At 40.3% G+C, this 27831-nt stretch overlaps 1 protein-coding gene across 2 annotated transcripts in view; it reads right to left on the reverse strand.

The window, feature by feature from the left end:
* The window catches only part of LOC128706538 (acid ceramidase), a 130179-nt gene that overhangs the window by 74245 nt on the left and 28103 nt on the right, over positions 1-27831 (reverse strand). For both annotated transcript variants that reach the window (XM_053801457.2, XM_070090908.1), the window contains 2 exons: positions 21517-21601; positions 20778-20867 (listed from right to left, as the gene is read on the reverse strand). In XM_053801457.2, the coding sequence (XP_053657432.2) occupies positions 20778-20867; positions 21517-21601 (175 nt within the window). The remainder of the gene's footprint in view (positions 1-20777; positions 20868-21516; positions 21602-27831) is intronic.

Raw genomic sequence — 27831 nt, forward strand, 5'->3', positions numbered from 1 at the left:
TCGGGCCGCTCTGACGAGTTTGGGACGAATGACTATTACCGAGCTAAATGGCGATCACTGAGCCAATATTTTGATGAAAAAACGTAACTATTTCCAAATACAGTGGACCCCCGCATAACGACCACCTCCGAATGCGACCAATTATGTAAGTGTATTTATGTAAGTGCGTTTGTACGTGTATGTTTGGGGGTCTGAAATGGACTAATCTACTTCACAATATTCCTTATGGGAACAAATTCGGTCAGTACTGGCACCTGAACATACTTCTGGAGTGAAAAAATATTGTTAACCGGGGGTCCACTGTATTACGAAATCTAATGACTACAGAATCCGGGGGTGCACTGTAAAATAGCTGGAAGCATGATAATCATCTAATTCTACACTTTATCACATTCAAGAATATAGTACATGGTTTTTAAGCACAACACACATCACTGAGTCAAAAAGAAACACTATCTTACACTTGCACAACAGGGTCGGCACTGCATCAGCGACAGTGCTCTCTCTACCTAGTGTGCAGCATCTTATCTTGGACATGTGCGCATGCTCACAACAGCCGAACACCAAGTCACTGAAACTGTGAAGTGCACAGTTCCATACAAGGATTTTTGTAATTTTTTCATGTACTAGGGGATTATATAATGCACAAGTATGAAGAAAGAATTAAAGAAAAAACTCATTATGTTGAATGTTATCAATAATATAAAGTGAAAACAGGGTGTTCTGCTGTTCCACAGTGTCTATACATGAGCTGCCACTGTACTGGACCATAAACTCTAATATCAATCCTGACCTGAAACACTTTCTTGATAGCTGCTGCAGATCTCAGACACAATACTAGACACGAAAGTATCTATGATATTCCCCATGTCCAGCTTAACCTTTGTAAACACTCAATGTGCATAAAAGGTCCCAAAATCTGGAACTCCCTACCTGATAACTCCAGAGCCTATCTGCCAGCTGCTTAAATTTTTGTTTTATTAACACACTGGCCGCTTTCCACCAAGGTGGGGTTGCCCTAAAAAGAAATACTTTCATCATTCACTCCATCACTCTCTTGCCAGAGGCACACTTACACTACAGTTATAAAACTGCAACATTAACACTGCTCCTTCAGAGTGCAGGCACTGTACATCCCATCTCCAGGACTCCAGTCCGGCCAGCCGGTTTCCCTGAATCCCTTCATAACTGTTACCTTGCTCACACTCCAAAAGCGCATCAAGTCCTAAAAACCACTGTCTCCATTTGCTTCTATCTAACATGCTCACATGTTTGCTGGAAGTCCAAGCCCCTCGCACACAAAACCTCCTTTACCCCCTCCCTCCAACTTTCTCTAGGACGACCCGTACCCCGCCTTCCCTCCACTACAGATTTGTACACTCTCGAAGTCATTCTATTATGTTCCAGCCTCTTTAATTGTCCGAACCATCTCAACAACCCCTCCTCAGCCCTCTGGTTATAGTTTTGGTAATCCTGCACTTCCTCCTAATTTCCAAACTACAAATTCTCTGCATTATATTCACACCACACATTCCCTTCAAACACAACATCTCCACTGCCTCCAGCCTTCTCCTCGCTGCAACATTCACCACCAATGCTTCACACCCACATAAGAGTGTTGGTATAACTATACTCTCATACATTCCTCTCTCTGCTTCCATGGACAAAGTTCTTTGTTTTCACAGACTCTTCAGTGCGCCACTCACCTTTTTCCCCTCGTCAATTCTATGATTCACCTCATCTTTCAAGACCCATCTGCTGACACATCCACTCCTAAATATCTGAATACATTCACTTCCATACTCTCTACTTCCAATCTGATATCCAATCTTTCTTTACCTAATATATTTGTTATCCTCATCACCTTACTCTTTCCTATATTCACTTTTAATTTTCTTCTTTTACCTACCCTACCAAACTAAACCACCAACCTCTGCAACTTCTCTTCAGAATCTCCCAAAAGCAGTGTCATCAGCAAAGAGCAACTGTGACAACTCCCACTTTGTGTTAGATTCTTTATCCTTTAACTCACACCTCTTGCCAACACCTGAGCATTCACTTCTCTTACAACCCCATCTATAAATATATTGAACAACCATGGTGACATCACACATCCTTGTCTAAAGCCTACTTATACTGGAAAATAATCTCCATCTCTCCTACATACTCTAACCTGAGCCTCACTATCCTCGTAAAAACTCTTCAGTGCTTTCAATAACCTACCTCCTATTCCATACATCTGCCATATTGCCTGCTTCTCCTATCCACCCTGCCATACTTTCTTTCTTTCAACAAACTGGCCATATCCCACCGAGGAAGGGTGGCCCAAAAAGAAAAACAAAATTTTCTCTTTTTAACTTTAGTAATGTATAGAGGAGGAGTAACTAGGCCCTTGCTCCTGGCATGTTAGTTAACTCTTATGACATGCATGACTTACAGAGGAAGAATTCTGTTCCACTTACTTATGGAGTTAAGAGGAAATAAATAAGAACAAGAACTAGTAAGAAAATAGAAGAAAACCCAGTGGTGTGTGCATATATATGCTTGTACATGAATGTGTAGTGTGAAGCATGACCTAAGTGTAAGTAGAAGTAACAAGACGTACAAGAAATTTTGCATGTTTTTGAGACAGAAAAAAGAAACAAGCAATCCCACCATCGTGTAAAGCAACCACAGGCTTCTGTTTTACACTCACTTGGCAGGACAATAGTATCTACCTGGGCAGTTGTTGTCTACCAACCTATATACAGGAGAAGAGGCTACTAGCCCCTTGCTCCCAGCATTTTAGTCGCCTCTTACAACACGCATGGCTTACAGAGGAAGAATTCTGTTCCACTTCCCCATGGAGGTAAGAGGAAATAAACAAGAACAAGAACTAGAAAGAAAATAGAAGAAAACCCAAAGGGGTGTGTATATATATGCTTGTACATGTATGTGTTGTGTGACCTAAGTGTAAGTAGGAGTAGCAAGACATACCTGTAATCTTGCATATTTATGAGAGACAAAAGACACCAGCAATCCTACCATCATGTAAAACAATTACAGGCTTTCGTTTTACACTCACTTGGCAGGACGGTAGTACCTCCCTGGGCAGTTGCTGTCAACCAATCTACTACCTATATGTTCACACATATATGTTTCACTGTAAACACTTGGTCTACACACCCTCTACCCTTACTAAAGCCTCCTTGTTCATCTGCTATCCTACTCTCCATCTTACTCTTAATTCTTTCAATAATAACCCTACCATACACTTTACCAGGTATACTCAACAAATTTATCCCCCTATAATTTTTGCACTCTCTTTTGTCCCCTTTGCCTTTATACAGAGGAACTATGCTTGCTCTCTGTCAATCCCTAGGTACCTTACCCTCTTCCATATATTCATTAAATAAAAGTACCAACCACTCCAAAACTATATCCCCACCTGCTTTTAACATTTCTATCTTTATCCCATCAATCCCAGCTGTTACCCCCCCCCCCCCACATTTTACCCAGTGCCTCATGAACTTTCCCCATACTCACAACAAGCTCTTCCTCGCTCCTGCAAGATGTTATTCCTCCTTGCTCTATACACGAAATCACAGTTTCATCAACATTTAACAATTCCTCAAAATATTCCCTCCATCTTCCTGAAACCACTAACTCTCCATTTAATAACCCTCCCCTCCTATTTTTAACTATCAAATCCATTTGTTCCCTAGGTTTCCTCAACTTATTAATCACACTCCAAAACTTTCTTATTTTTAACAAAATCTGCTGATAACATCTCACCCATTCTCTCATTTGCTCTCTTTTTACACTGCTTCACCACTCTCTTTACCTCTCTTTTTCTCTCCACATACTCTTCCCTCCTAACAACACTTCTACTTTGTAAAAGCCTCTCATATGCTAACTGAAGGAGGGGTGTTAATGTTGCAGTTTTATAAACTGTAGTGTAAAACACCCTTCTGGCAAGACAGTGATGGAGTGAATGATGATGAAAGTTTTTCTTTTATGGGCCACCCTGCCTTGGTGGGAATCAGCCGATGTGTTAATAAAAAAAAATACTAACTTTTTCTCTCTTACTATTTTCTTTACATCATTCCACCAATCGCTTTTCGTCCTTCCTGCACCCACTTTCCTGTAGCCACAAACTTCTGCTGAACACTAATACTGCATTCTTAAACCTACCCCATACAATTTCAACCCCAATGACTATACTCTCACTAGCCCATCTATCCTCCAATAGTTGTTTATATCTTACCCTATCTGCCTCCTCCTTTAGCTTATAAACCTTCACCTCTCTCTTACTTGCTGCTTCCATTTTCCTTATATCCCATCTACCTTTTACTCTCACTGTAGCTACAACTAAAAAGTGATCTGATATATCTATGGCCCCTCTACAAACATGTACATCTGGAAGTCTACCCAACAGTCTTATCTACCAATATGTAGTCCAACAAACTATTGTCATTACATCCTAAATCGTATCTTGTAAACTTATTTATCCTCTTTTTTCCTAAAATATGTATGTATTACCTATAACGAAACCCCTTTCTATACAAAGTTCAATCAAAGGGCCCCCATTAACATTTACAAAACTACTGTACTAAAAAAAATTCAAAACTGAAAAAAAAACACCTTTCCCTCATGTGATCCTAGTAACAATTATTTATGTCCAAAACTCTTTTGAATTCTTTCAAATTTTTAAGAGATAGTTTGCTTGCTTATTTGTTTTTGTTATCATTAAGTAATACCACTGTAAACACATACCCACTCTTGATTCTCAAATTCGGTGACTACCATTTACTCTGAATTAGTTGTGTTATTTTTTCATATTTATTATTATTTTTAGATTACAAAATTATTGCTACATATCAATCAATCAAGTTTATTCTCTAGGTAGGTAGTAGGTTGGTAGACAGCAACCACCCAGGGAAGTACTACCGTCCTGCCAGATGACTGTGAAACAAAAACCTGTAACTGTTTTGCATGATGGTAGGATTGCTGGTTTCTTTTTCTGTCTCATAAACACGCTAGATAACAGGGATATCTTGCTACTCCTACTTACACTTTGGTCACACTTCACAGACACGCACATGCATATATATATATACATACATCTAGGTTTTTCTCCTTTTTCTAAATAGCTCTTGTTCTTTTTTATTTCTTCTATTGTCCATGGGGAAGTGGAAAAGAATCTTTCCTCCGTAAGCCATGCGTGTCGTATGAGGCGACTAAAATGCCGGGAGCAATGGGCTAGTAACCCCTTCTCCTGTATACATTTACTAAAAAAGAGAAGAAGAAAAACTTTATAAAACTGGGATGCTTAAATGTGCGTGGATGTAGTGCGGATGACAAGAAACAGATGATTTCTGATGTTATGAATGAAAAGAAGTTGGATGTCCTGGCTCTAAGCGAAACAAAGCTGAAGGGGGTAGGAGAGTTTCAGTGGGGGGAAATAAATGGGATTAAATCTGGAGTATCTGAGAGAGTTACAGCAAAGGAAGGGGTAGCAGTAATGTTAAATGATCAGTTATGGAAGGAGAAAAGAGAATATGAATGTGTAAATTCAAGAATTATGTGGATTAAAGTAAAGGTTGGATGCGAGAAGTGGGTCATAATAAGCGTGTATGCACCTGGAGAAGAGAGGAATGCAGAGGAGAGAGAGAGATTTTGGGAGATGTTAAGTGAATGTATAGGAGCCTTTGAACCAAGTGAGAGAGTAATTGTGGTAGGGGACCTGAATGCTAAAGTAGGAGAAACTTTTAGAGAGGGTGTGGTAGGTAAGTTTGGGGTGCCAGGTGTAAATGATAATGGGAGCCCTTTGATTGAACTTTGTATAGAAAGGGGTTTAGTTATAGGTAATACATATTTTAAGAAAAAGAGGATAAATAAGTATACACGATATGATGTAGGGCGAAATGACAGTAGTTTGTTGGATTATGTATTGGTAGATAAAAGACTGTTGAGTAGACTTCAGGATGTACATGTTTATAGAGGGGCCACAGATATATCAGATAACTTTCTAGTTGTAGCTACACTGAGAGTAAAAGGTAGATGGGATACAAGGAGAATAGAAGCATCAGGGAAGAGAGAGGTGAAGGTTTATAAACTAAAAGAGGAGGCAGTTAGGGTAAGATATAAACAGCTATTGGAGGATAGATGGGCTAATGAGAGCATAGGCAATGGGGTCGAAGAGGTATGGGGTAGGTTTAAAAATGTAGTGTTAGAGTGTTCAGCAGAAGTTTGTGGTTACAGGAAAGTGGGTGCAGGAGGGAAGAGGAGCGATTGGTGGAATGATGATGTAAAGAGAGTAGTAAGGGAGAAAAAGTTAGCATATGAGAAGTTTTTACAAAGTAGAAGTGATGCAAGGAGGGAAGAGTATATGGAGAAAAAGAGAGAGGTTAAGAGAGTGGTGAAGCAATGTAAAAAGAGCAAATGAGAGAGTGGGTGAGATGTTATCAACAAATTTTGTTGAAAATAAGAAAAAGTTTTGGAGTGAGATTAACAAGTTAAGAAAGCCTAGAGAACAAATGGATTTGTCAGTTAAAAATAGGAGAGGAGAGTTATTAAATGGAGAGTTAGAGGTATTGGGAAGATGGAGGGAATATTTTGAGGAATTGTTAAATGTTGATGAAGATAGGGAAGCTGTGATTTCGTGTATAGGGCAAGGAGGAATAACATCTTGTAGGAGTGAGGAAGAGCCAGTTGCGAGTGTGGGGGAAGTTCGTAAGGCAGTAGGTAAAATGAAAGGGGGTAAGGCAGCCGGGATTGATGGGATAAAGATAGAAATGTTAAAAGCAGGTGGGGATATAGTTTTGGAGTGGTTGGTGCAATTATTTAATAAATGTATGGAAGAGGGTAAGGTACCTAGTGATTGGCAGAGAGCATGCATAGTTCCTTTGTATAAAGGCAAAGGGGATAAAAGAGAGTGCAAAAATTATAGGGGGATAAGTCTGTTGAGTGTACCTGGTAAAGTGTATGGTAGAGTTATAATTGAAAGAATTAAGAGTAAGACGGAGAATAGGATAGCAGATGAACAAGGAGGCTTTAGGAAAGGTAGGGGGTGTGTGGACCAGGTGTTTACAGTGAAACATATAAGTGAACAGTATTTAGATAAGGCTAAAGAGGTCTTTGTGGCATTTATGGATTTGGAAAAGGCGTATGACAGGGTGGATAGGGGGGTAATGTGGCAGATGTTGCAAGTGTATGGTGTAGGAGGTAGGTTACTGAAAGCAGTGAAGAGTTTTTACGAGGATAGTGAGGCTCAAGTTAGAGTATGTAGGAAAGAGGGAAATTTTTTCCCAGTAAAAGTAGGCCTTAGACAAGGATGTGTGATGTCACCGTGGTTGTTTAATATATTTATAGATGGGGTTGTAAGAGAAGTAAATGCGAGGGTCTTGGCAAGAGGCGTGGAGTTAAGAGATAAAGAATCACACACAAAGTGGGAGTTGTCACAGCTGCTCTTTGCTGATGACACTGTGCTCTTGGGAGATTCTGAAGAGAAGCTGCAGAGATTGGTGGATGAATTTGGTAGGGTGTGCAAAAGAAGAAAATTAAAGGTGAATACAGGAAAGAGTAAGGTTATGAGGATAACAAAAAGATTAGGTGATGAAAGATTGAATATCAGATTGGAGGGAGAGAGTATGGAGGAGGTGAACGTATTCAGATATTTGGGAGTGGACGTGTCAGCGGATGGGTCTATGAAAGATGAGGTGAATCATAGAATTGATGAGGGAAAAAGAGTGAGTGGTGCACTTAGGAGTCTGTGGAGACAAAGAACTTTGTCCTTGGAGGCAAAGAGGGGAATGTATGAGAGTATAGTTTTACCAACGCTCTTATATGGGTGTGAAGCATGGGTGATGAATGTTGCAGCGAGGAGAAGGCTGGAGGCAGTGGAGATGTCATGTCTGAGGGCAATGTGTGGTGTGAATATAATGCAGAGAATTCGTAGTTTGGAAGTTAGGAGGAGGTGCGGGATTACCAAAACTGTTGTCCAGAGGGCTGAGGAAGGGTTGTTGAGGTGGTTCGGACATGTAGAGAGAATGGAGCGAAACAGAATGACTTCAAGAGTGTATCAGTCTGTAGTGGAAGGAAGGCGGGGTAGGGGTCGGCCTAGGAAGGGTTGGAGGGAGGGGGTAAAGGAGGTTTTGTGTGCGAGGGGCTTGGACTTCCAGCAGGCATGCGTGAGCGTGTTTGATAGGAGTGAATGGAGACAAATGGTTTTTAATACTTGACGTGCTGTTGGAGTGTGAGCAAAGTAACATTTATGAAGGGATTCAGGGAAACCGGCAGGCCGGACTTGAGTCCTGGAGATGGGAAGTACAGTGCCTGCACTCTGAAGGAGGGGTGTTAATGTTGCAGTTTAAAAACTAGTGTAAAGCACCCTTCTGGCAAGACAGTGATGGAGTGAATGATGGTGAAAGTTTTTCTTTTTCGGGCCACCCTGCCTTGGTGGGAATCGGCCAGTGTGATAATAATAATAAAAAAAGGATTACAATGCAGGGTTTACAGATTTTGGTTATTGTGTGGTTTACATGTAATAAAATACTAATTACAGAGGGGGCCACTAGGACACCTAGCATGGCTAGGCATTTCGGGCAGACTTAGATTAATTCTTAACTCTAAATTATTACAAATCATGGAGTAAGTTGGTATTATAGCTAAGTGACTAAATACATCTACCATCCGACTTATGACCTGCTCGAAATACGACGACTCGACTTACGACTGTGTTTTTATGCCAAATTTCTGGGAAATAAACAAGTGTTTGTGTTGTACACAGTGTTTATCCTAAACCTTACAGTATAAAATACAGTACTAACAGCATAAAAAGTAAAGTAAAACATGAAATACCATAATAAAACAATAAAATAAAGTCATTACAAAAATGTTACGCTGATATTCAGTAGTAAAGTTCGACTTACGTCCATTTCGACTTACGACCGGTTTCTGGGAACCGAACTCGGTCGTAAGTCGGATGGTAGGTGTACTAGTTTGTGAGTTTAGCAACGTGAATGCTTTTCTTTTGGCACAATACATAGTTTCTATATTGGAGTATCACAGGCAAACTTATGACTAGTTAGGATTCATCATTTTACGATTAAGATTTGTATTTCTGTGTTTATAGTCAAATGGGTGAGTGAGTGTAAGTGTGAACCACCAGGTGGTTTTCATGTAGTCAGTTGACGAGGGCGTATCAGGGAGATAAGATGTTTTCTAATGATAGTTTTGAAAGTGATGAATGTGTCTGCAGTTCTCGAGTTTTCAGGTAGGGTGTTCCAGATTTTAGGGCCTTTGACATCAAAGATGTTGAATTTTTGTAAAGGTTTAGTCGGACACGGTGAATGTCATACAGATGTTTGTGTCTGGTGTTATGCCTGTGGGTCCTGTCACAACTATCAAGAAAGCATTTTAGGTCAAGGTTAATATTGGAATTTAAGGTCCTGTAGATGTAGATTGCACAGTAGTAAGTGTGGATGTTCTGAACAGGAAGTAAGTTTAGATCTATGAAGAGTGGGGGGTGTTTTGCCAGGGATGGGATTTAGTGATTATTCTTACTGCGGCTTTTTGTTGGGCTATTATTGGCTTTAGGTGTGTTGCTGCAGTTGATCCCCAAGCACAAATAGCATAGGTGAGGTATGGATAAATGAGTGAATGGCATAGTGTGAGAAGGGCATTTTGCAGCATGTGGTATCGTATCTTGGAGAGGATCCCAACCGTTTTGGATATTTTTTTGTTATGTGTTGGATATGGGTGCTGAAATTTAGGTTGTTGTCAAGGTATAGGCCTAGGAATTTGCCCTCAATATGTCTGGCAATTAGAGTGTCATCAATCTTAATGTTAAGTTGCACAACACCTGCTCTGCTACCAAACATAATATAGTAGGTTTTGTCAGTGTTAAGTGTAAGTTTATTGGCTGTCATCCAAGTCGATATTTTGAGCAGCTCCTTGTTAACAATGGTGTTGAGGGTGGCAAGATTAGGGTGAGAAATGACATAAGTCGTGTCATCAGCAAAAAGAATGGGTTTCAGGTGTTGGGATACGTTTGGAAGATCAATGATGTAAATGAGGAAGAGCAGGGGACCAAGGACACTTCCCTGTGGAACTCCAGTATCAAGTGGCCGTGTTGATGATGCTGTGTCTTTAATGGTGACATACTGATACCTATTAGTAAGGTAAGATTTGAAATATGTAAGCGCATGGCCTCTTATACCATAATGGTCAAGTTTGTGGAGTAGGATGACGTGGTCTACTGTGTCAAAAGCTTCAATAAAAGGTCAACAAAAATTCCTAGCGGATATTCCTTATTTTCCAATGCTGTGTAAAGTAGATCTAGCATTTTTACAATTGCATCATTAGTGCTTTTATTTTTCCTGAATCCAAATTGGCAGGGGTTGAGTATGTTTTGTGCTGTTATAAATGAATATAGTCTCCTGTGCACGAGTTTCTCGAAGATTTTGGATAGCAATGGTAAGTTTGATATTGGCCTATAGTTGTTTACATCTGTAGGGTCACCACCTTTATGTATTGGTGTAACCCTTGCTGTCTTGAATAGTTTCGGGAAGGTGCCAGTTTCTAGTGACTTGTTAAAAAGTAATGAAATAGCATGCGAAAGGGCATGGGCTGCTCACTTGTACAATAATGATGGGACTTGAGACAGATTCCCTGAGTTATTTTTAAGTGACTTTATAATCTCGGTGACTTCCATGGGCTCCGTTGGTACAAGATAGAAGGAATTTGGGAAATTCCCATCTTGGTAGTCCCCGGCATGGGCGTTGGTACGTGGGATTTTACGGGCCCCAAAATATGGAATTCATTACCAGAAGATATTAAAGTAACCCAGTCTGAAAATCAATTTAAGACTTCTCAAAAGCCACTTAATCACCCTAGACTAAATGCTAAATACTCAGTACACATTTACTCACCTATGTACTCCCACATCATAACTGAAACAATCACATTGAACCTTTTATCCATTGTTGACAGGAATATAATTGAATCATTGTTTTTCACAAAAGCATTTTAGAATATAAATATATCTTTGTATTATACAAATTTTGATTCATTTATAATTAATATTCTACTATACAACTATGAAATAATTACTTTCCTACTGTACAACTATGATATACTACTCCTTAGTATTAAGTAAACTGTAAGCCAATAATGTTAAGTTGGCCCATAATGCCTAGGCATAATAGAGGCTCTCTTTGCATTGCAACCCACTATTGTATATACACAATCTCAATGTACTGTTTGCAAAGACATTAAATAAATAAATAAATAAATAAATAAATGGTTGAGAAGTTGTTTATCTTGTTAGCTGTATGAGTGAGATGCAGTGGTGTTTCATTAGGTTTAGTTAGGACAATATTCTTGTTTTTTTTCAGTTTGTGGGTCCCCAGAATCTGGGAGAGTGTTTTCCAGGTCTTTTTTATATCTCCTCTTGTGTCAGTGAATCTGCTGGAGTAGTACATTTGTTTGGCTTTCTTTATTACTTTAATGAGAACTGATGAATAGTGTTTAAGAATATCTTTGTGTATTAAACCCTGTCTATATTGGTTTTCATATTGGTGCTGCTTATCAATGGATTTCAGAATGCTGCTGGTTAGCCATGGGCAACCGAGCCGTTTATTCATGATCTGTTTTGTGTTTATAGGACAATGTTTGTTGTATAAGAACATAAGAACATAAGAATGGAGGAACACTGCAGAAGGCCTACTGGCCCATACAAGGCAGGTCCTTATCAAAACGACCTCTACCCAAAGCTACCCAAGAATTAACTCCCGTACCCAATGACACTAATCAAACCCAGCCCCTCCCACTCATATATTTGTCCAATCTCTTCTTAAAGCTACCCAAGGTCCTAGCCTCTATCACCCCACTGGGAAGATTGTTCCACGCATCCACAACTCTGTTAGAAAACCAGTACTTACCTATGTCCTTTCTAAATCTAAATTTATCCAATGTAAATCCATTATTTCTGGTTCTTACCTGGTTCGACACCCTCAATACCTTATTAATATCTACTTTGTTTATGCCCGTCATCCACTTATACACCTCAATGACATCTCCTCTCATTTGTCTCTCCAGAGAGTGAAGATTTAAGGCTTTAAGTCTATCTTTATGCGGGAGATTCCTTACACAGTAAATCATTTTAGTCATTCTTCTCTGTATGTTCTCCAGTGAGTCTATATCCATCCTGTAGTAAGGAGACCAAAACTGAGCAGCATAATCTAAATGAGGCCTCACCAGTGATGTATAGAGCTGTAAAATAACTTTTGGGCTTCTGTTACTTATACTTCTTGAGATAAATCCAAGTAATCTGTTTGCCTTGTTGCGCACACTTAGGCACTGCTGCCTTGGCTTTAGGTTTCTGCTTACCATGACTCCCAAGTCCTTTTCACACTCTGTATGATGAAGCTCTACTTCACCTAGTTTATAGCTTCGAGGGTTATTTTCATTACCAAGGACTTACACTTATCCACATTGAACTTCATCTGCCATTTTTTAGACCAAGACATTAATTTGTCCAAATCCTCCTGGAGTTCATTGCTATCCTCCTCAGAGTGAATTATACGGCCTATCTTTGTATCATCAGCAAACTTGCTCATGTCACTCGTAATCCCTTCATCAAGGTCATTAATGTAAATTATGAACAAGAGAGGGCCTAAAACTGATCCTTGTGGAATGCCACTAGTAACTAAGCCCCATTCTGATTTGACCCCATTAATGGAAACTCTCTGCTTTCTATTGGTAAGCCATGCCTCTATCCATGCTAGAACTTTACCTCCTATACCATGAGCTGCCACTTTTCTTAAGAGTCTCTTGTGAGGTACTCTATCGAAGGCTTTACTAAAATCCAAATAAACAATATCATATTCTTTATCACTGTCTACTGCCTCAAATGTTCTATAGAAGAGCGTCAATAAGTTTGTCAGGCAGGAACGACCTCTCATGAACCCATGCTGAGATTCATTTATCAAGTTATGCTCTTCAAGGTGACTTCTAATAATGTCAGCTATAATTGATTCTAGTAATTTGCCAACTATAGATGTCAGGCTTATTGGATGGTAATTTGAAGGAGTGGACTTATCCCCTGATTTGAATACAGGAACCACATTGGCCATCTTTCACAACTCTGGCATAACACCAGTAAGGATGGACGCATTGAGCACACTCGTTAATGGCTGACTAAGTTCCATCTTGCATTCCTTAAGTACCCTGGAAAATAACTCGTCGGGCCCCGGGGACTTATTTTGCTACAGTTTATCTATCTGTTTGATAACCATGTCCCTCGTGACAGTAATATTAGTCAATTTGAGTTCGTCAGGAACTGAATAATTGTTAATTTCTGGAATCTCATTCATGTCTTCCTGTGTAAAAACTGACAAAAAATAGTCATTAAATATGGAACACATTTTCAGTTCATTATCCGTCAGCTGTCCATTCCCAATTTTCAGAGGTCCTACTTTTTCCTTAACCTTCATCCTATACACTTCCATCAGGGGTTCATCGAAGAACAACTGAAAGCATTCCAGTTCAGTGGGATTGTTCCCAAGTGTACATGATGGCCGTATTCCACTTTGTCCTCCATCAAAGTCATGGGGATTGGGAACAAACTCGTCATCTTGATGCCAATCCCAGATGCGGTCAGCTGGTGCGTTCTGGATATTGTAATGTCGTTGTGGTTGTGCAGGTTGTGGTTGTGGTTGTGAGAGTGTGGGGTCGGCCGAGGCGGGTTGTAGTTGTGCAGAGTCAGCAGCGCGGGCACTAGCATGGCCCGCTGCTGGTGTCACATGACTCATGGCACCGTCACTATCACCACCACCGCCTACTGCCTCACTCACATCATTTATACCCATCGTAACAATATCGTCATCTTCACTATCAGGACGTGGTGTAGGGCCACGGGATGTGCTCCGAGATGTACTCCTTCCTCTTGGAAGAGCATATGGCACACTACCAGACCGCATGCGACGTCGTATATACTGCCGCTTCGAAAGAACCCCTTTGGATTGGTCTTTGATTCATTAGCAACTTAATTTCATAGTCACGTTTAGCCTTTCTAATCCCCTTTTTTACTTCTCTTTTAACCCCTTGACTGTCGCAACCCCCGATCCTGAAGTGTCTCCTGGTGTCACAAAATTTAAAAAAAAAAAAAAAAAATTATTTTTTCTTATGAAATGTTAGAGAATCTTTTCCCGATTGTAATGACACCAAAAAAGGAAAATTTTATGGAAAACTGACGGAATTACGCTCTCGCGAAGTTAGCGACCTCGGCAATATTTACAAATTTGCGATTTTGCTCACTTTGAGCCCTATTTTTGGCTAATTCCATTGTTCCAGTCTACCAAACTCATAGCTATTTCTTTAGAACTCCATTTTTTCTATCGACTGAGTACAAGAAACTGACCATTTACCAATTTCAACTACCCAATAACTTGGTCAGACATTTGCAATTTAGCCAATTTCACGAAAATTAAAAAATATGACAATTTCAAAATAATCTCCAGAATGAACAATGCAGACATTCCTGGCTCTAAAATAACATTTTCTTTGTTCATCAGTCATGTCTCCAGGCCCCTCTGATATTACTCTTGCTTTCTATTTTGAATTTTTATTCAAACAAAAAATAGAAGATTTACTATTATGCAGACTACTCCAATACTGTAATAATTGTATAAATAACATCAACCCATTCATGACTGCATATAAGAATGGCTAGTTGGACATATATTGGACAATGATGTCATTTGTTTATTTTTGAACATCGGCAAAAATCAAACATTTCCCCCGTTTTGAGCTCCATTTCCAGGTTTTTATAATAAAATCAATCAAAATCATTTCTTTTTCTATAATATGCTTTCCATTCTATCAAATGAGACCAAGAAAATGAGAATACAACCATAAGTACTTTACGAAAATAGACCACAAAGTTGGCATTTTAATTAAAAAAAATGGTCGGAGTTTTTTTTTTTCTCATTATGCACTGCGTGCTGCAGGATTTTTTTTATGTGGTGCACACTGACCACACAGACCCATTCTCTCACATGTGGGCCTACCAGCTTTCTCCTTCTTGATTTGAAGCCGCTAGAATTTATGAGTATATATACGTCAAACACGGTACCTCGCAAGACTTATATATACGGCCGTGACAGTCAAAGGGTTAAGCTGAACATATTGGTCAGTAAGGCTAACCTCTCCCCTTCTGATGCGCCTATATATTCCCCTGTCTAAGTAATTTGTTATGAAAAATGTCTGTCCAATCGTCAATACCATTGGCCATGGAGAGTTCTGTAGGCCAGTCAACAGTCTCTAGGTCTGCTGTGAAATTCCTTATTGAGGCCTCGTCATGGAGTTTAAATGAAACTTTGTTGTATTCCAGTGGTGGTTTACTAATGTCACTGCTTCCATAATTCTAGTTCATGAACTGAATGACATGTAATGTAAAAAATTGCACCTACAACCTTTTTAGACTATAACCCAAATTATTTTTTCGAATTCTTGAACTGAATGCCAAATGCCATCTAATGCAAAAAAAAAAAAAAAAGTACCTATAATCTCATCCAGTGTAAAAAATAGCGCCTAAAAACTTACTAGGCTAACCAAAAATAATTTTTTTCGTACAATCATATATGATGATATCCCTTGTAGTCTTAACCCTTTCAGGGTCCGTCCTGTAGGGCTACGGCTTTGAACCCAGGGTCCAAGCCATAGATCTATGCTCAGCTCACTCAGATAACCTGTGAGCAGTAAATCTGGGCCTAGATATGAGAAAGCACATCTATGTGGTAAGTGTGCACCACACAAAACAAATCCTGTAGCACGCAGTGCCTGGAGTTTACCTGGAGAGAGTTTCGGGGGTCAACACCCCCGCGGCCCGGTCTGTGACCAGGCCTCCTGGTGGATCAGCGCCTGATCAACCAGGCTGTTGCTGCTGGCTGCACGCAAACCAACGTACGAGCCACAGCCCGGCTGATCAGGAACTGACTTTAGGTGCTTGTCCAGTGCCAGCTTGAAGACTGCCAGGGGTCTGTTGGTAATCCCCTTTATGTGTGCTGGGAGGCAGTTGAACAGTCTCGGGCCCCTGACACTTATTGTATGGTCTCTTAACGTGCTAGTGACACCCCTGCTTTTCATTGGGGGGATGGTGCATCGTCTGCCAAGTCTTTTGCTTTCGTAGTGAGTGATTTTCGTGTGCAAGTTCGGTACTAGTCCCTCTAGGATTTTCCAGGTGTATATAATCATGTGTCTCTCCCTCCTGCGTTCCAGGGAATACAGGTTTAGAAACCTCAAGCGCTCCCAGTAATTGAGGTGTTTTATCTCCGTTATGCGCGCCGTGAAAGTTATCTGTACATTTTCTAGGTCAGCAATTTCACCTGCCTTGAAAGGTGCTGTTAGAGTGCAGCAATATTCCAGCCTAGATAGAACAAGTGACCTGAAGAGTGTCATCATGGGCTTGGCCTCCCTAGTTTTGAAGGTTCTCATTATCCATCCTGTCATTTTTCTAGCAGATGCGATTGATACAATGTTATGGTCCTTGAAGGTGAGATCCTCCGACATAATCACTCCCAGGTCTTTGACGTTGGTGTTTCACTCTATTTTGTGGCCAGAATTTGTTTTGTACTCTGATGAAGATTTAATTTCCTCATGTTTACCATATCTGAGTAATTGAAATTTCTCATCGTTGAACTTCATATTGTTTTCTGCAGCCCACTGAAAGATTTGGTTGATGTCCGCCTGGAGCCTTGCAGTGTCTGCAATGGAAGACACTGTCATGCAGATTCGGGTGTCATCTGCAAAGGAAGACACGGTGCTGTGGCTGACATCCTTGTCTATGTCGGATATGAGGATGAGGAACAAGATGGGAGCTAGTACTGTGCCTTGTGGAACAGAGCTTTTCACCATAGCTGCCTCGGACTTTACTCTGTTGACGACTACTCTCTGTGTTCTGTTAGTGAGGAAATTATAGATCCATCGACCGACTTTTCCTGTTATTCCTTTAGCGCGCATTTTGTGCGCTATTACGCCATGGTCACACTTGTCGAAGGCTTTTGCAAAGTCTGTATATATTACATCTGCATTCTTTTTGTCTTCTAGTGCATTTAGGACCTTGTCGTAGTGATCCAGTAGTTGAGACAGACAGGAGCGACCTGTTCTAAACCCATGTTGCCCTGGGTTGTGTAACTGATGGGTTTCTAGATGGGTGGTGATCTTGCTTCTTAGGACCCTTTCAAAGATTTTTATGATATGGGATGTTAGTGCTATTGGTCTGTAGTTCTTTGCTGTTGCTTTACTGCCCCCTTTGTGGAGTGGGGCTATGTCTGTTGTTTTTAGTAACTGAGGGACGACCCCCGTGTCCATGCTCCCTCTCCATAGGATGGAAAAGGCTCGTGATAGGGGCTTCTTGCAGTTCTTGATGAACACAGAGTTCCATGAGTCTGGCCCTGGGGCAGAGTGCATGGGCATGTCATTTATCGCCTGTTCGAAGTCATTTGGCGTCAGGATAACATCGGATAGGCTTGTGTTAATCAAATTTTGTGGCTCTCTCATAAATTCATTTTGATCTTCGACTCTCAGTCTGGTTAGCGGCTTGCTAAAAACTGAGTCATATTGGGACTTGAGTAGCTCACTCATTTCCTTGCTGTCATCTGTGTAGGACCCATCTTGTTTAAGTAGGGGCCCAATACTGGACGTTGTTCTCGATTTTGATTTGGCATAGGAGAAGAAATACTTTGGGTTTCTTTCGATTTCATTTATGGCTTTTAGTTCTTCCCGCGATTCCTGACTCCTAAAGGATTCTTTTAGCTTAAGTTCGATGCTTGCTATTTCTCTGACCAGTGTCTCCCTGCGCATTTCAGATATATTGACCTCTTTTAGCCGCTCTGTTATTCTTTTCCGTCGCCTGTAAAGGGAGCGCCTGTCTCTTTCTATTTTACATCTACTCCTCCTTTTTCTTAGAGGAATAAGCCTTGTGCATACATCGAGTGCCACCGAGTTAATCTGTTCTAGGCATAAGTTTGGGTCTGTGTTGCTTAGTATATCTTCCCAGCTTATATCGGTTAGGACTTGGTTTACTTGGTCCCACTTTATGTTTTTGTTATTGAAGTTGAATTTGGTGAATGCTCCCTCGTGACTAGTCTCATTTTGTCGGTCTGGGGCTCCACGCATACATGTCTGAACCTCAATTATGTTGTGATCTGAGTATATTGTTTTTGACATGGTGACATTTCTTATCAGATCATCATTGTTAGTGAAGATGAGGTCTAGTGTATTCTCCAGTCTAGTAGGCTCTATTATTTGCTGGTTTAAATTGAATTTTGTGCAGAGATTTAAAAGCTCGTGTGAGTGTGAGTTTTCATCAGAGCTGCCTCCTGGTGTTATTACTGCAACAATATTATTTGCTATATTCCTCCATTTTAGGTGCCTTAAGTTGAAATCCCCCAGGAGCAAGATGTTGGGTGCAGGAGCTGGAAGATTTTCCAGACAGTGGTCAATTTTTAACAGCTGTTCCTGGAATTGCTGGGATGTTGCATCCGGAGGCTTGTAGACTACCACAATGACTAGGTTTTGGTTCTCAACCTTTACTGCTAAAACTTCCACTACGTCATTTGAGGCATTAAGCAGTTCTGTGCAAACAAGTGACTCTGCAATGTACAGGCCAACCCCCCCCTTTTGCCTGTTCACTCTGTCACATCTGTATAGGTTGTAACCTGGGATCCATATTTCGTTGTCCAAGTGATCCTTTATGTGGGTCTCAGTGAAAGCCGCGAACATTGCCTTTGCCTCTGCAAGCAGTCCACGGATGAAAGGTATTTTGTTGTTTGTTGCTGGCTTTAGACCCTGTATATTTGCAAAGAAGAATGTTATCGGACTGGTGGTATTGTTGGTACTGGGGGGGGATTTTTTTTCCGGCATTAGTATCTGTATCTGTTGGTTTGGAGTGGAGGCCATCGACTGTGGTTCCACTCCAGGAATGACTGGATTTGGTGTACGATTTCTGCCATTTCCTGCCAGTTTTTTTTCCTTCCTGGCACTAAAAAACCTCTCCCTCTTGAGTGGCTGTGGCTACCCAGGTTTTCCCATGGCCTGGATGTTTTGTATCTTTTTGTCCCCTTTAGATGGTATGCCTGGCAATTTAAGTTATAGCACAGTCTTTCCTGTACTGAAGAGGTACACATTTCAGGGTGAAAAAGCTTACAGGAAGGGAGTTTGCATTTTCCTGTTGTCATATGGGCATGGCATTTTCTAGGGTGGTCATAGTTGCATGTCCCATCTGTTTTTCCAGATTTCCCATGCCAGCAGATACCAAGTGCATAGTATGTGCACAGGCTTGGTTTCCGTTTGCCTTGGGTTTCTGTGACTGTATTCCCTGTTGGTGCATGTTTCCCTGTCTTATTCCTATCCTCCCTAGCACCAACAATGGAGCTCCCACCAGTTGTTTTTGGTAATTTATCCTCACTATTGCTATTGGAGTCCTCTTGTTTGCTATTTCCTGCGGTATTTCTAGTTTGCAATATTGGTTTTATCTTATCTTTGACTACACTTGTTTCCCTACTATGGCTCCTGTCCCCTATGAGGTCATTTATATGTATTCCTTCCTGCGTATAATTCCCGACTACCTGGACAAAATCTCCAGCTTCACCATTACTGTCTCCCAGGACAGTATCTCCAGCTTCACCATTTCTGTCTCCCAGGACAGCACCTCCAGCTTCACCATTACTGTCTCCCAGGACAGCACTATCAGCATAGTGAGAAAAAAAACGCAACCGTAATTTTGGATTAAAACAGCGACTGAGGTGTTTTTTCGTGTTTTTTACAGTATTCGTGATTTCTTGGTCTCATTTGATAGAATGGAAGATATATTGCAGAAATAGGGATGATTTTGATTGGTTTTAGTACTGAAAATGGCTTGAAACTGAGCTCATAGTAGCAGAAATGTTCAATTTTTGCCAATGTTCAAGAGTAAACAAATGACGTCGCGCGTCTAATACACATCGGCTGGTGTGTCTATATACACTCACGAATGTACTGATATTATTTATACAATTATTACAACACTGCATAAGAGTAAATCTTCTAGTTTTTGGTGTGAAAAAAAATTCATTATGTCAGTAAAAAATCAAAATGGAATTAATTTATAAAGCCTGAAAATGTAGGTAAGGAACAGAGGAAATATTAGTTTAGTGCCAGGAATGCCTGCATTGTTTATTCTGGACCCTATTTTGAAATTGGAATATTTTGAACTTAAGTGTTAAATTGGCCAAATTACCAATTTTCGATCACTTTACTGGGTAGTGGAAACAGTTGACTGGGTGATTTCTTGTGCTCAATCAATAAAATAGAAGAAATACCAGCAAAATAGTTAAAAATTTGGTCGACTGGAAAATTGTAATTGGCCTAAAATGGGAGTCAAAGTCAGCAAAATCACCGATGTGTAAATATCGCTGATACATCAAAATTCGTGAGTGTAACTTCATCAATTTTCCATCAAATTTTGTATTTTTTGTTTTATTACCTTCAGAAAAAGATTCTCTACCATCTCATAAGAAAAAATAATTTTTTTTTTTTTTAAATTTTTGGACCTTGGCTGTCACTCTGAGATTTGGCATCTGGACCCTGAAAGGGTTAAGTTAGGCTTAAGCTTGCCAAAAATGCTCTGCTTAACCATGGGCTTTCAGCATGCATTCCAGTATCTCCCATTTCTGTATAAACATTGTATCATGTTGAAATATATTTGTATTGTATTGCACTGGATTTGTTTTAGAACCAATTATGTGCATTACCTTGTCAAGGTTATTGTTGATAATACTGAAGAGTTTCTCCCCAAGGAGTGATATGGTCAGATTTCTAACATCATCAATTAGGCCCAACATCTGCAAAATGTAATAACAATACTAATAATAATAATAAAAATTATTATTATTCTGAATTAATTTGACTTGTAATATAATACAGTACTACATACTATAGTTAGTCTGGAGACAAACAAAATTCACAATAATAGCCAGAGCTACAAAATGAAACCAGAATTTGTTTATATTTTCCTTAAAAGCATTCAAAGAAATTCTTAATTCCTAGTTTTCAGAACATTTAAATTTATTCTTGTCAATCCACTTACACAGTATATTTTCAATGGACAAATATTTTAAATAGTTTTAATTTAATGTGCCCCATATTTTAATAATTGTAATTATCTTGCAAACAGCCTAAAATTACAACTAAGGTAGGTGTCTATGAGAGAATGATTCCTATAAAGATATTAACAATCAGTTTTGGTATATGGATACATTTTAAACATTTGAATATTCATTTATTCTATTCAGTAAGCTTTGTAAAGCTTGACTGAGACTTGATAAAGTGCTTGAGGAAAACTCAGCTTAGATAAATGTTCACACATAAAAAAAAATGTGTCCACCTAGCTAAAGAGGTATCTCTACTTGTTAAAATGCCAACTTACTATTTTACAATACTAATAGCCAAATAAAGAATGGTATAAACAAAATAATGTAACATGAATCATACAGGCTTTTTCTTTTCTGTTAACAGCTTGATCCATCGTTCTTGAGGTGGCAGGTCAAGGTTAATGGTGTACACAGGCACAGCATTACTGTAATAAAAGAAATATTGTTAATGTACATTTAGTATATTATAAATGACATATATTCAGTATCCAAAAACATGGTCCCATTATCCAACAGCATGTTTAATTTTTTCATTAAGGCAAAAAATGTGAATTAGTGATAATTAATGAGGTACTGTTATTCACCTAATATCATTTAGCAAATGTATCACCAACCATATTCCACCAACCTCATCCCACACAGTGCAGAAAGCTGTTGAAGTTCAACCTAATAAACCAAAATCTTAACTAAAACCAAGCCAGCTCCCTCTCCACTAGATGCCACCATCACTGTGTGCAAATGACAATCCACTTCTCCAATTTGAACATTCTACATTATCCTAAAAGGTGTACCGTACATAACATGTACAAGGCATGTACCACATACAGGTGACCAATAAAAGAGGGTGGCCATTTGGAATTCAGCCATCCCTTTTGACTTCAGGTCATTACTCACAAATGGTCTAGCAGTGTTAACTTTTTCAAGTCAGTCTTCAATCATTTCCAAGCTTATGTGCCAGTCTTAACAAGAAATAAGAAAAGAGGTTTTATTTTAATGTCAGGTTAATTAGTTTGGACAAAAACAATCTTACACTCACACACACACACACACACAAACACAAAACAACAACATTAACTAAAAAAATATGTTTACATAGTGCCCAAAGAGGAAGATCATAATTCACACACACAAAAATAGGCATACTTAACAAGCTTTCTCCTTTCTCAGGTATTTATTTATTCTGATGTCTTAATGGCTGGCCTCACTAAATATTGTTTTTAGATGAATCTGGTAGATGGCTCATTACATGACAAGTCCAACTCATCTAGGACAGTTTCTAGTACAGAAAGGAGCTTTACATAAAACACACGTAAAATATCTTAACAACAACAAAAATTAAAGACAATTTCTGATGTACAAGTGTGGCATAATCTAATTTTCTTTTCATCCTGCAACCCAGTAATACAGACAAAACAAGTAAATACTGAATGAACAGGAATTTCTGCTAAACCAACTGCATCCTGAATATTAAAATAATTGTTGCCAAATCATTTCAAGAAAATATTAAAATAGTCATTCTTGGTAAACTGGCTTAAGCTTCATCTTGAATAATAGTATAAGGTTCATTCTTCATCATGTATAATCTAATTACAATTTATCAAACTGAAAACCTTGAGATATTCTCTATTTTATTTTGTTTCATCTAACAGGGTTTCTGCTTTTGTTGTAGGTAATGGGTTGATAGACAAACACCACCCAGAAAATAATACCATTGTCATATACACTGATATCTCTCATATCCAAACTATATGGGCCCAGACCAGCTTGGAAACAAGGAGTTTCTGGATATGTGAGGAGGAAAATGCGCATCCGTACCCAGTCATATCGCCATTGGTGATGGAGCTGTAGGTTTAAAAAACAAGTCCAGTGTCATCTGGTGGTGGGACCAGATACTCTGGGCTCGAATAACAGCCTCCCAGATTTCACAGACCACAGGACCATAACTTTTCAAATGGGCTGCGGACATTGGATGCTCCAGTTACTCCAAAAGTGTTTCAACATCTGCCCTTGGTCTTGGAGGCATTGGGTCGTCATTGTCATCATCACTGTCAAAATGTTCTGGGTGCAACACCGATTCTGCAATCTCTGCATCCGTCAGATTGCACACTAGGGTCGTCTTCGTCACACTCTAGCCAGTCCTGCACGTCAGCGTCACGAACCATCATACCACTATCACGGTGTTGTAGGTACCACTTCATCACGCACTGATCAAGTTCCAAGCTTCGTGGCTTCATCATCACTTTTCTTTTGGCGCTTTTGAGCCACTAGGAGCACAGCTCCTAGTGGCCAACCAGTGCACTAAAGTGCAAACCAAATGGGTGTTTGGATGTTTCGGTAATAATTTTAGAATTTTGCCCCTTCACAGGGCCTGTTTGGATATTGGCGAAGTTCGGATAACGGCAGGCAAGATATGCGAGGTGTCGCTGTATATGTGCATGTGTGTGTACTCACCTATTTGTGGTTGCAGGGGTCGAGAGACAGCTCCTAACCCTGAGACATAGCTCCTGGCTGTGTGTGTACACTCACCTATTTGTAGTTACAGGGGTCAATACATAGTTCCTGGCCCCGCCACTTCACTGATCGCTACTAGGTCCTCTATCTCCCTGCTCCATGAGCTTTATCATACCTTGTCTTTAAACTATGTATGGTTCCTGCCTCCACTACGTCATTTGCCAGACTATTCCACTTCCTGACAACTCAATGACTAGAGAAATACTTCCTAACATCTCTTAGACTCATCTGAGTCTTCAACTTCCAACTGTATCCCATCTCTGGAACATCCAGTCACAGTCCATCTTGTCAATTCCTCGCAGTATTTTGTATGTCGTTATCATGTCTCTCCTAACCTTCCTGTCCTCCTGAGTGTGAAAGTGAGTGAGAAAGGGAGAGAGAGAGAGAGAGAGAGAGAGAGAGAGAGAGAGAGAGAGAGAGAGAGAGAGAGAGAGAGAGAGAGAGAGAGAGAGAGAGAGAGAGAGAGAGAGAGAGAGAGAGAGAGTGTGAGTGTGTGAGAGTGTGAGTGAGAGTGAGAGCGTGTGAGTGTGTGTGAGAGTGTGTGAGAGTGTGTGAGAGTGTGTGAGAGTGTGTGAGAGTGTGTGAGAGTGTGTGTGAGTGTGTGTGAGTGTGTGAGAGTGTGTGAGTGTGTGAGAGTGTGTGAGAGTGTGTGAGAGTGTGTGAGAGTGTGTGAGAGTGTGTGAGAGTGTGTGAGAGTGTGTGAGAGTGTGTGAGAGTGTGTGAGAGTGTGTGAGAGTGTGTGTGAGTGTGTGAGAGTGTGTGAGTGTGTGAGTGTGAGAGTGTGTGAGAGTGTGTGAGAGCATGTGAGAGTGTGTGAGAGTGTGTGAGAGCATGTGAGAGTGTGTGAGAGTGTGTGTGAGTGTGTGTGTGTGTGTGTGTGTGTGTGTTGAGAAATGGTATTACCAGTTAAGTTTAAAGAGTTTGTACTTAACTTAGAAAGACAACTCATCACCTGCACAGCCGCCCCTGCAGACGAGATCTTGAGAAGCTGTCAAAATCATCTCTCAACGGGCTGTAAAGATTTATAATTTGTAAGATTATAAATTACCCCTAGGGGGTGTTATGTCAGCATATTTCATTCACTGATTGCTGACAAATTACATACTTGTTTGGACTCAAAAGTCCGCACCTCACTGCCGACTATAGGTTAATTACAAACTCCTTGCGACTCAAGAACTGCGCAGTCCCCCATACTACAAGAAATTCGTAACCTACCTTGCTCTTGTAGCGTGAGCTATGGTGTTCTTCACACCTTCGACAGATATCGGTGACTTGATAGAAGCTGAAGTGTCCTTGGATGTCCACGTCTTCCATAGTCTAGGAATACACACACTGGTACACTATGTTCCACAAGATTTGTCTTTATTGTTCACAATCTTATCACTAAAGAAGCTGATCACACTTTTCTTAAGTGTTTATTGTTTTATGAGATACTTTGTTCACACTAACGCACAGATCATTCTTTGTTGGTTATCCTGGCGTCAGTGTCACTCTCAGTAGAGTCAAAAGTAATCTGAAGATGCCACAGCGCCCCACGCCGTTACTCCCCAGCACAAAAAAAAAAGCTGACATAGTACTTTTGCTTCCTTGCCACTTCCTCGATGAAGCAAAGCAGAATGTTTGATTCTTGCTGTCTTAAGCATAGACAACAATGTCCACTATCTTTACTATGGTAATAAAGTGGGAGCAGGATTTTCCTTAATTGTCCTGCTAAAGTAAGAGATGTACTGTCTCTTATTAAAATACACTCTGCAACAATGGACTGCAAGGAGCAACAGTCGCTTGACCACGTCGCATACTCATACGGCATCTGCGATCAATTACTCACTGTAGCAGTAAACAAGACGCTTGCCCCCTTCTGAGAGGGCTGGGCCCCTCAGGGCTGAAAGGGGCTGAAGGGGGCTGATACCCCCCTCCTGGAGAAAATTTCTCCACAGTGTGTGTGTGTGTGTGTGTGTGTGTGTGTGTGTGTGTGTGTGTGTGTGTGTGTGTGTTTGTGTGTGTGTGTGTGTGTGTGTGTGTGTGTGTGTGTGTGTGTGTGCACGTGTGTGTGTGTGTACTCACCTAATTGTACTAACCTAATTGTGGTTGCAGGGGTCGAGACTCAGCTCCTGGCCCCACCTCTTCAATGACAGCAACTGGGTCCTCCCTCTCCCTGCTCCATGAGCTTTATCATATCTCGCCTTAAAACTATGTATGGTTCCTGCCTCCACTATATCACTTGCCAGACTATTCCACTTCCTAACAACTCTGTGGCTGAAGAAATACTTCCTAACATCCCTTTGGCTCATCTGAGTCTTCAACTTCCAATTGTGACCCCTTGTTTCTGTGTCCCATCTCTGGAACATCCTGTCTCTGTCCACCTTATCTATTCCATGCAGTATTTTGTATGTAGTTATGTCACCCCTGACACTCCTGTTCTTCACTGTCATCACACCGATTTCCCTTAACCTTTCTTTGGAGGGCATTCCCCTTAGCTCTGGAACCAGTCTTGTTGCAAACCTTTGCACCTTCTCTAATAACTATACTAATAACTATACTACTCCAGTAGATTCACTGACACAAGAGGAGATATAAAAAAGACCTGGAAAACACACTCTCAGATTCTAGGGACCCACAAACTGAAAAAAACAAAGAATATTGTCCAAACTAAACCTAATGAAACACCACTGCATCCCACTGACACAGCTAACAAGATAAACGACTTCTTCTCAACCATAGGTTCTAATCTCGCCAATAAAATCCCACGTACCAATGCCCATGCCGGGGACTACCTAGATGGGAATTTCCCAAATTCCTTCTATCTTGCTCCAACTGAGCCCACAGAAGTCACCGAGATTATAAAGTCACTTAAAAATAACTCAGGGAATCTTTCTCATGTCCCACCATTATTGTACAAGAGAGCGGCCCATGTCCTCTCGCATGCTATCTCATTACTTTTTAACAAGTCACTAGAAACTAGCACCTTCCCGAAACTACTCAAGACGGCAAGGGTTACACCAATACATAAAGGTGGTGACCCTACAGATTTAAACAACTATAGGCCAATATCAAACTTACCATTGCTATCCAAAATCTTTGAGAAACTCGTGCACAGGAAAGTATATTCATTTATAACGGCACAAAACATACTCAACCCCTGCCAATTTGGATTCAGGAAAAATAAAAGCACTAACGATGCAATCATAAAAATGCTAGACCTGCTTTACACAGCATTGGAAAATAAGGAATATCCACTAGGAATTTTTATTGACCTAAGAAAAGCTTTTGACACAGTAGACCATGGCATCCTACTCCACAAACTTGACCATTATGGTATAAGAGGCCATGCGCTTGCATATTTCAAATCTTACCTTACTAATAGGTATCAGTGTCACAATTAAAGACACAGCATCAACAACACAGCCACTTGATACTGGAGTTCTGCAGGGAAGTGTCCTTGGTCCCCTGCTCTTCCTCATATACATCAATGATCTTCCAAACGTATCTCAACATGTGAAACCCATTCTCTTTGCTGACGACACGACTTATGTCATCTCTCACCCTAATCTTGCCACCCTCAACACCATTGTTAATGAGGAGCTGATCAAAATATCGACTTGGATGACAGCCAATAAACTTACGCTTAACACTGACAAAACCTACTACATTATGTTTGGTAGCAGAGCAGGAGATGCACAAATTAACATTAAGATCGGCAACACTCTAATTGCCAGGCATAATGAGGGTAAATTCCTAGGCCTATACCTCGACAACAACCTGAACTCCAGCACCCATATCCAACACATAACCAAAAAAGTATCCAAAACGGTTGGGATCCTCTCCAAGATACGATACTACGTGCCGCAATCTGCCCTTCTCACATTATACCATTCACTTATATATCCCTACCTCACCTATGCTATCTGTGCTTGGGGTTCAACTGCAGCAACACACCTAAAGCCAATAATAACCCAACAAAAAGCCGCAGTAAGAATAATCACTAAATCCCATCCCTGGCAACACACCTCCCCCCACTCGTCATAGATCTAAACTTACTCCCTGTTCAGTACATCCACACTTACTACTGTGCAATCTACATCTACAGGACCTTAAATTCCAATATTAACCTTGACCTAAAACGCTTTCTTGATAGTTGTGATAG

This window comes from Cherax quadricarinatus, chromosome 3 (assembly GCF_038502225.1).
Source record: "Cherax quadricarinatus isolate ZL_2023a chromosome 3, ASM3850222v1, whole genome shotgun sequence".
Classification (NCBI taxonomy): domain Eukaryota; kingdom Metazoa; phylum Arthropoda; class Malacostraca; order Decapoda; family Parastacidae; genus Cherax; species Cherax quadricarinatus.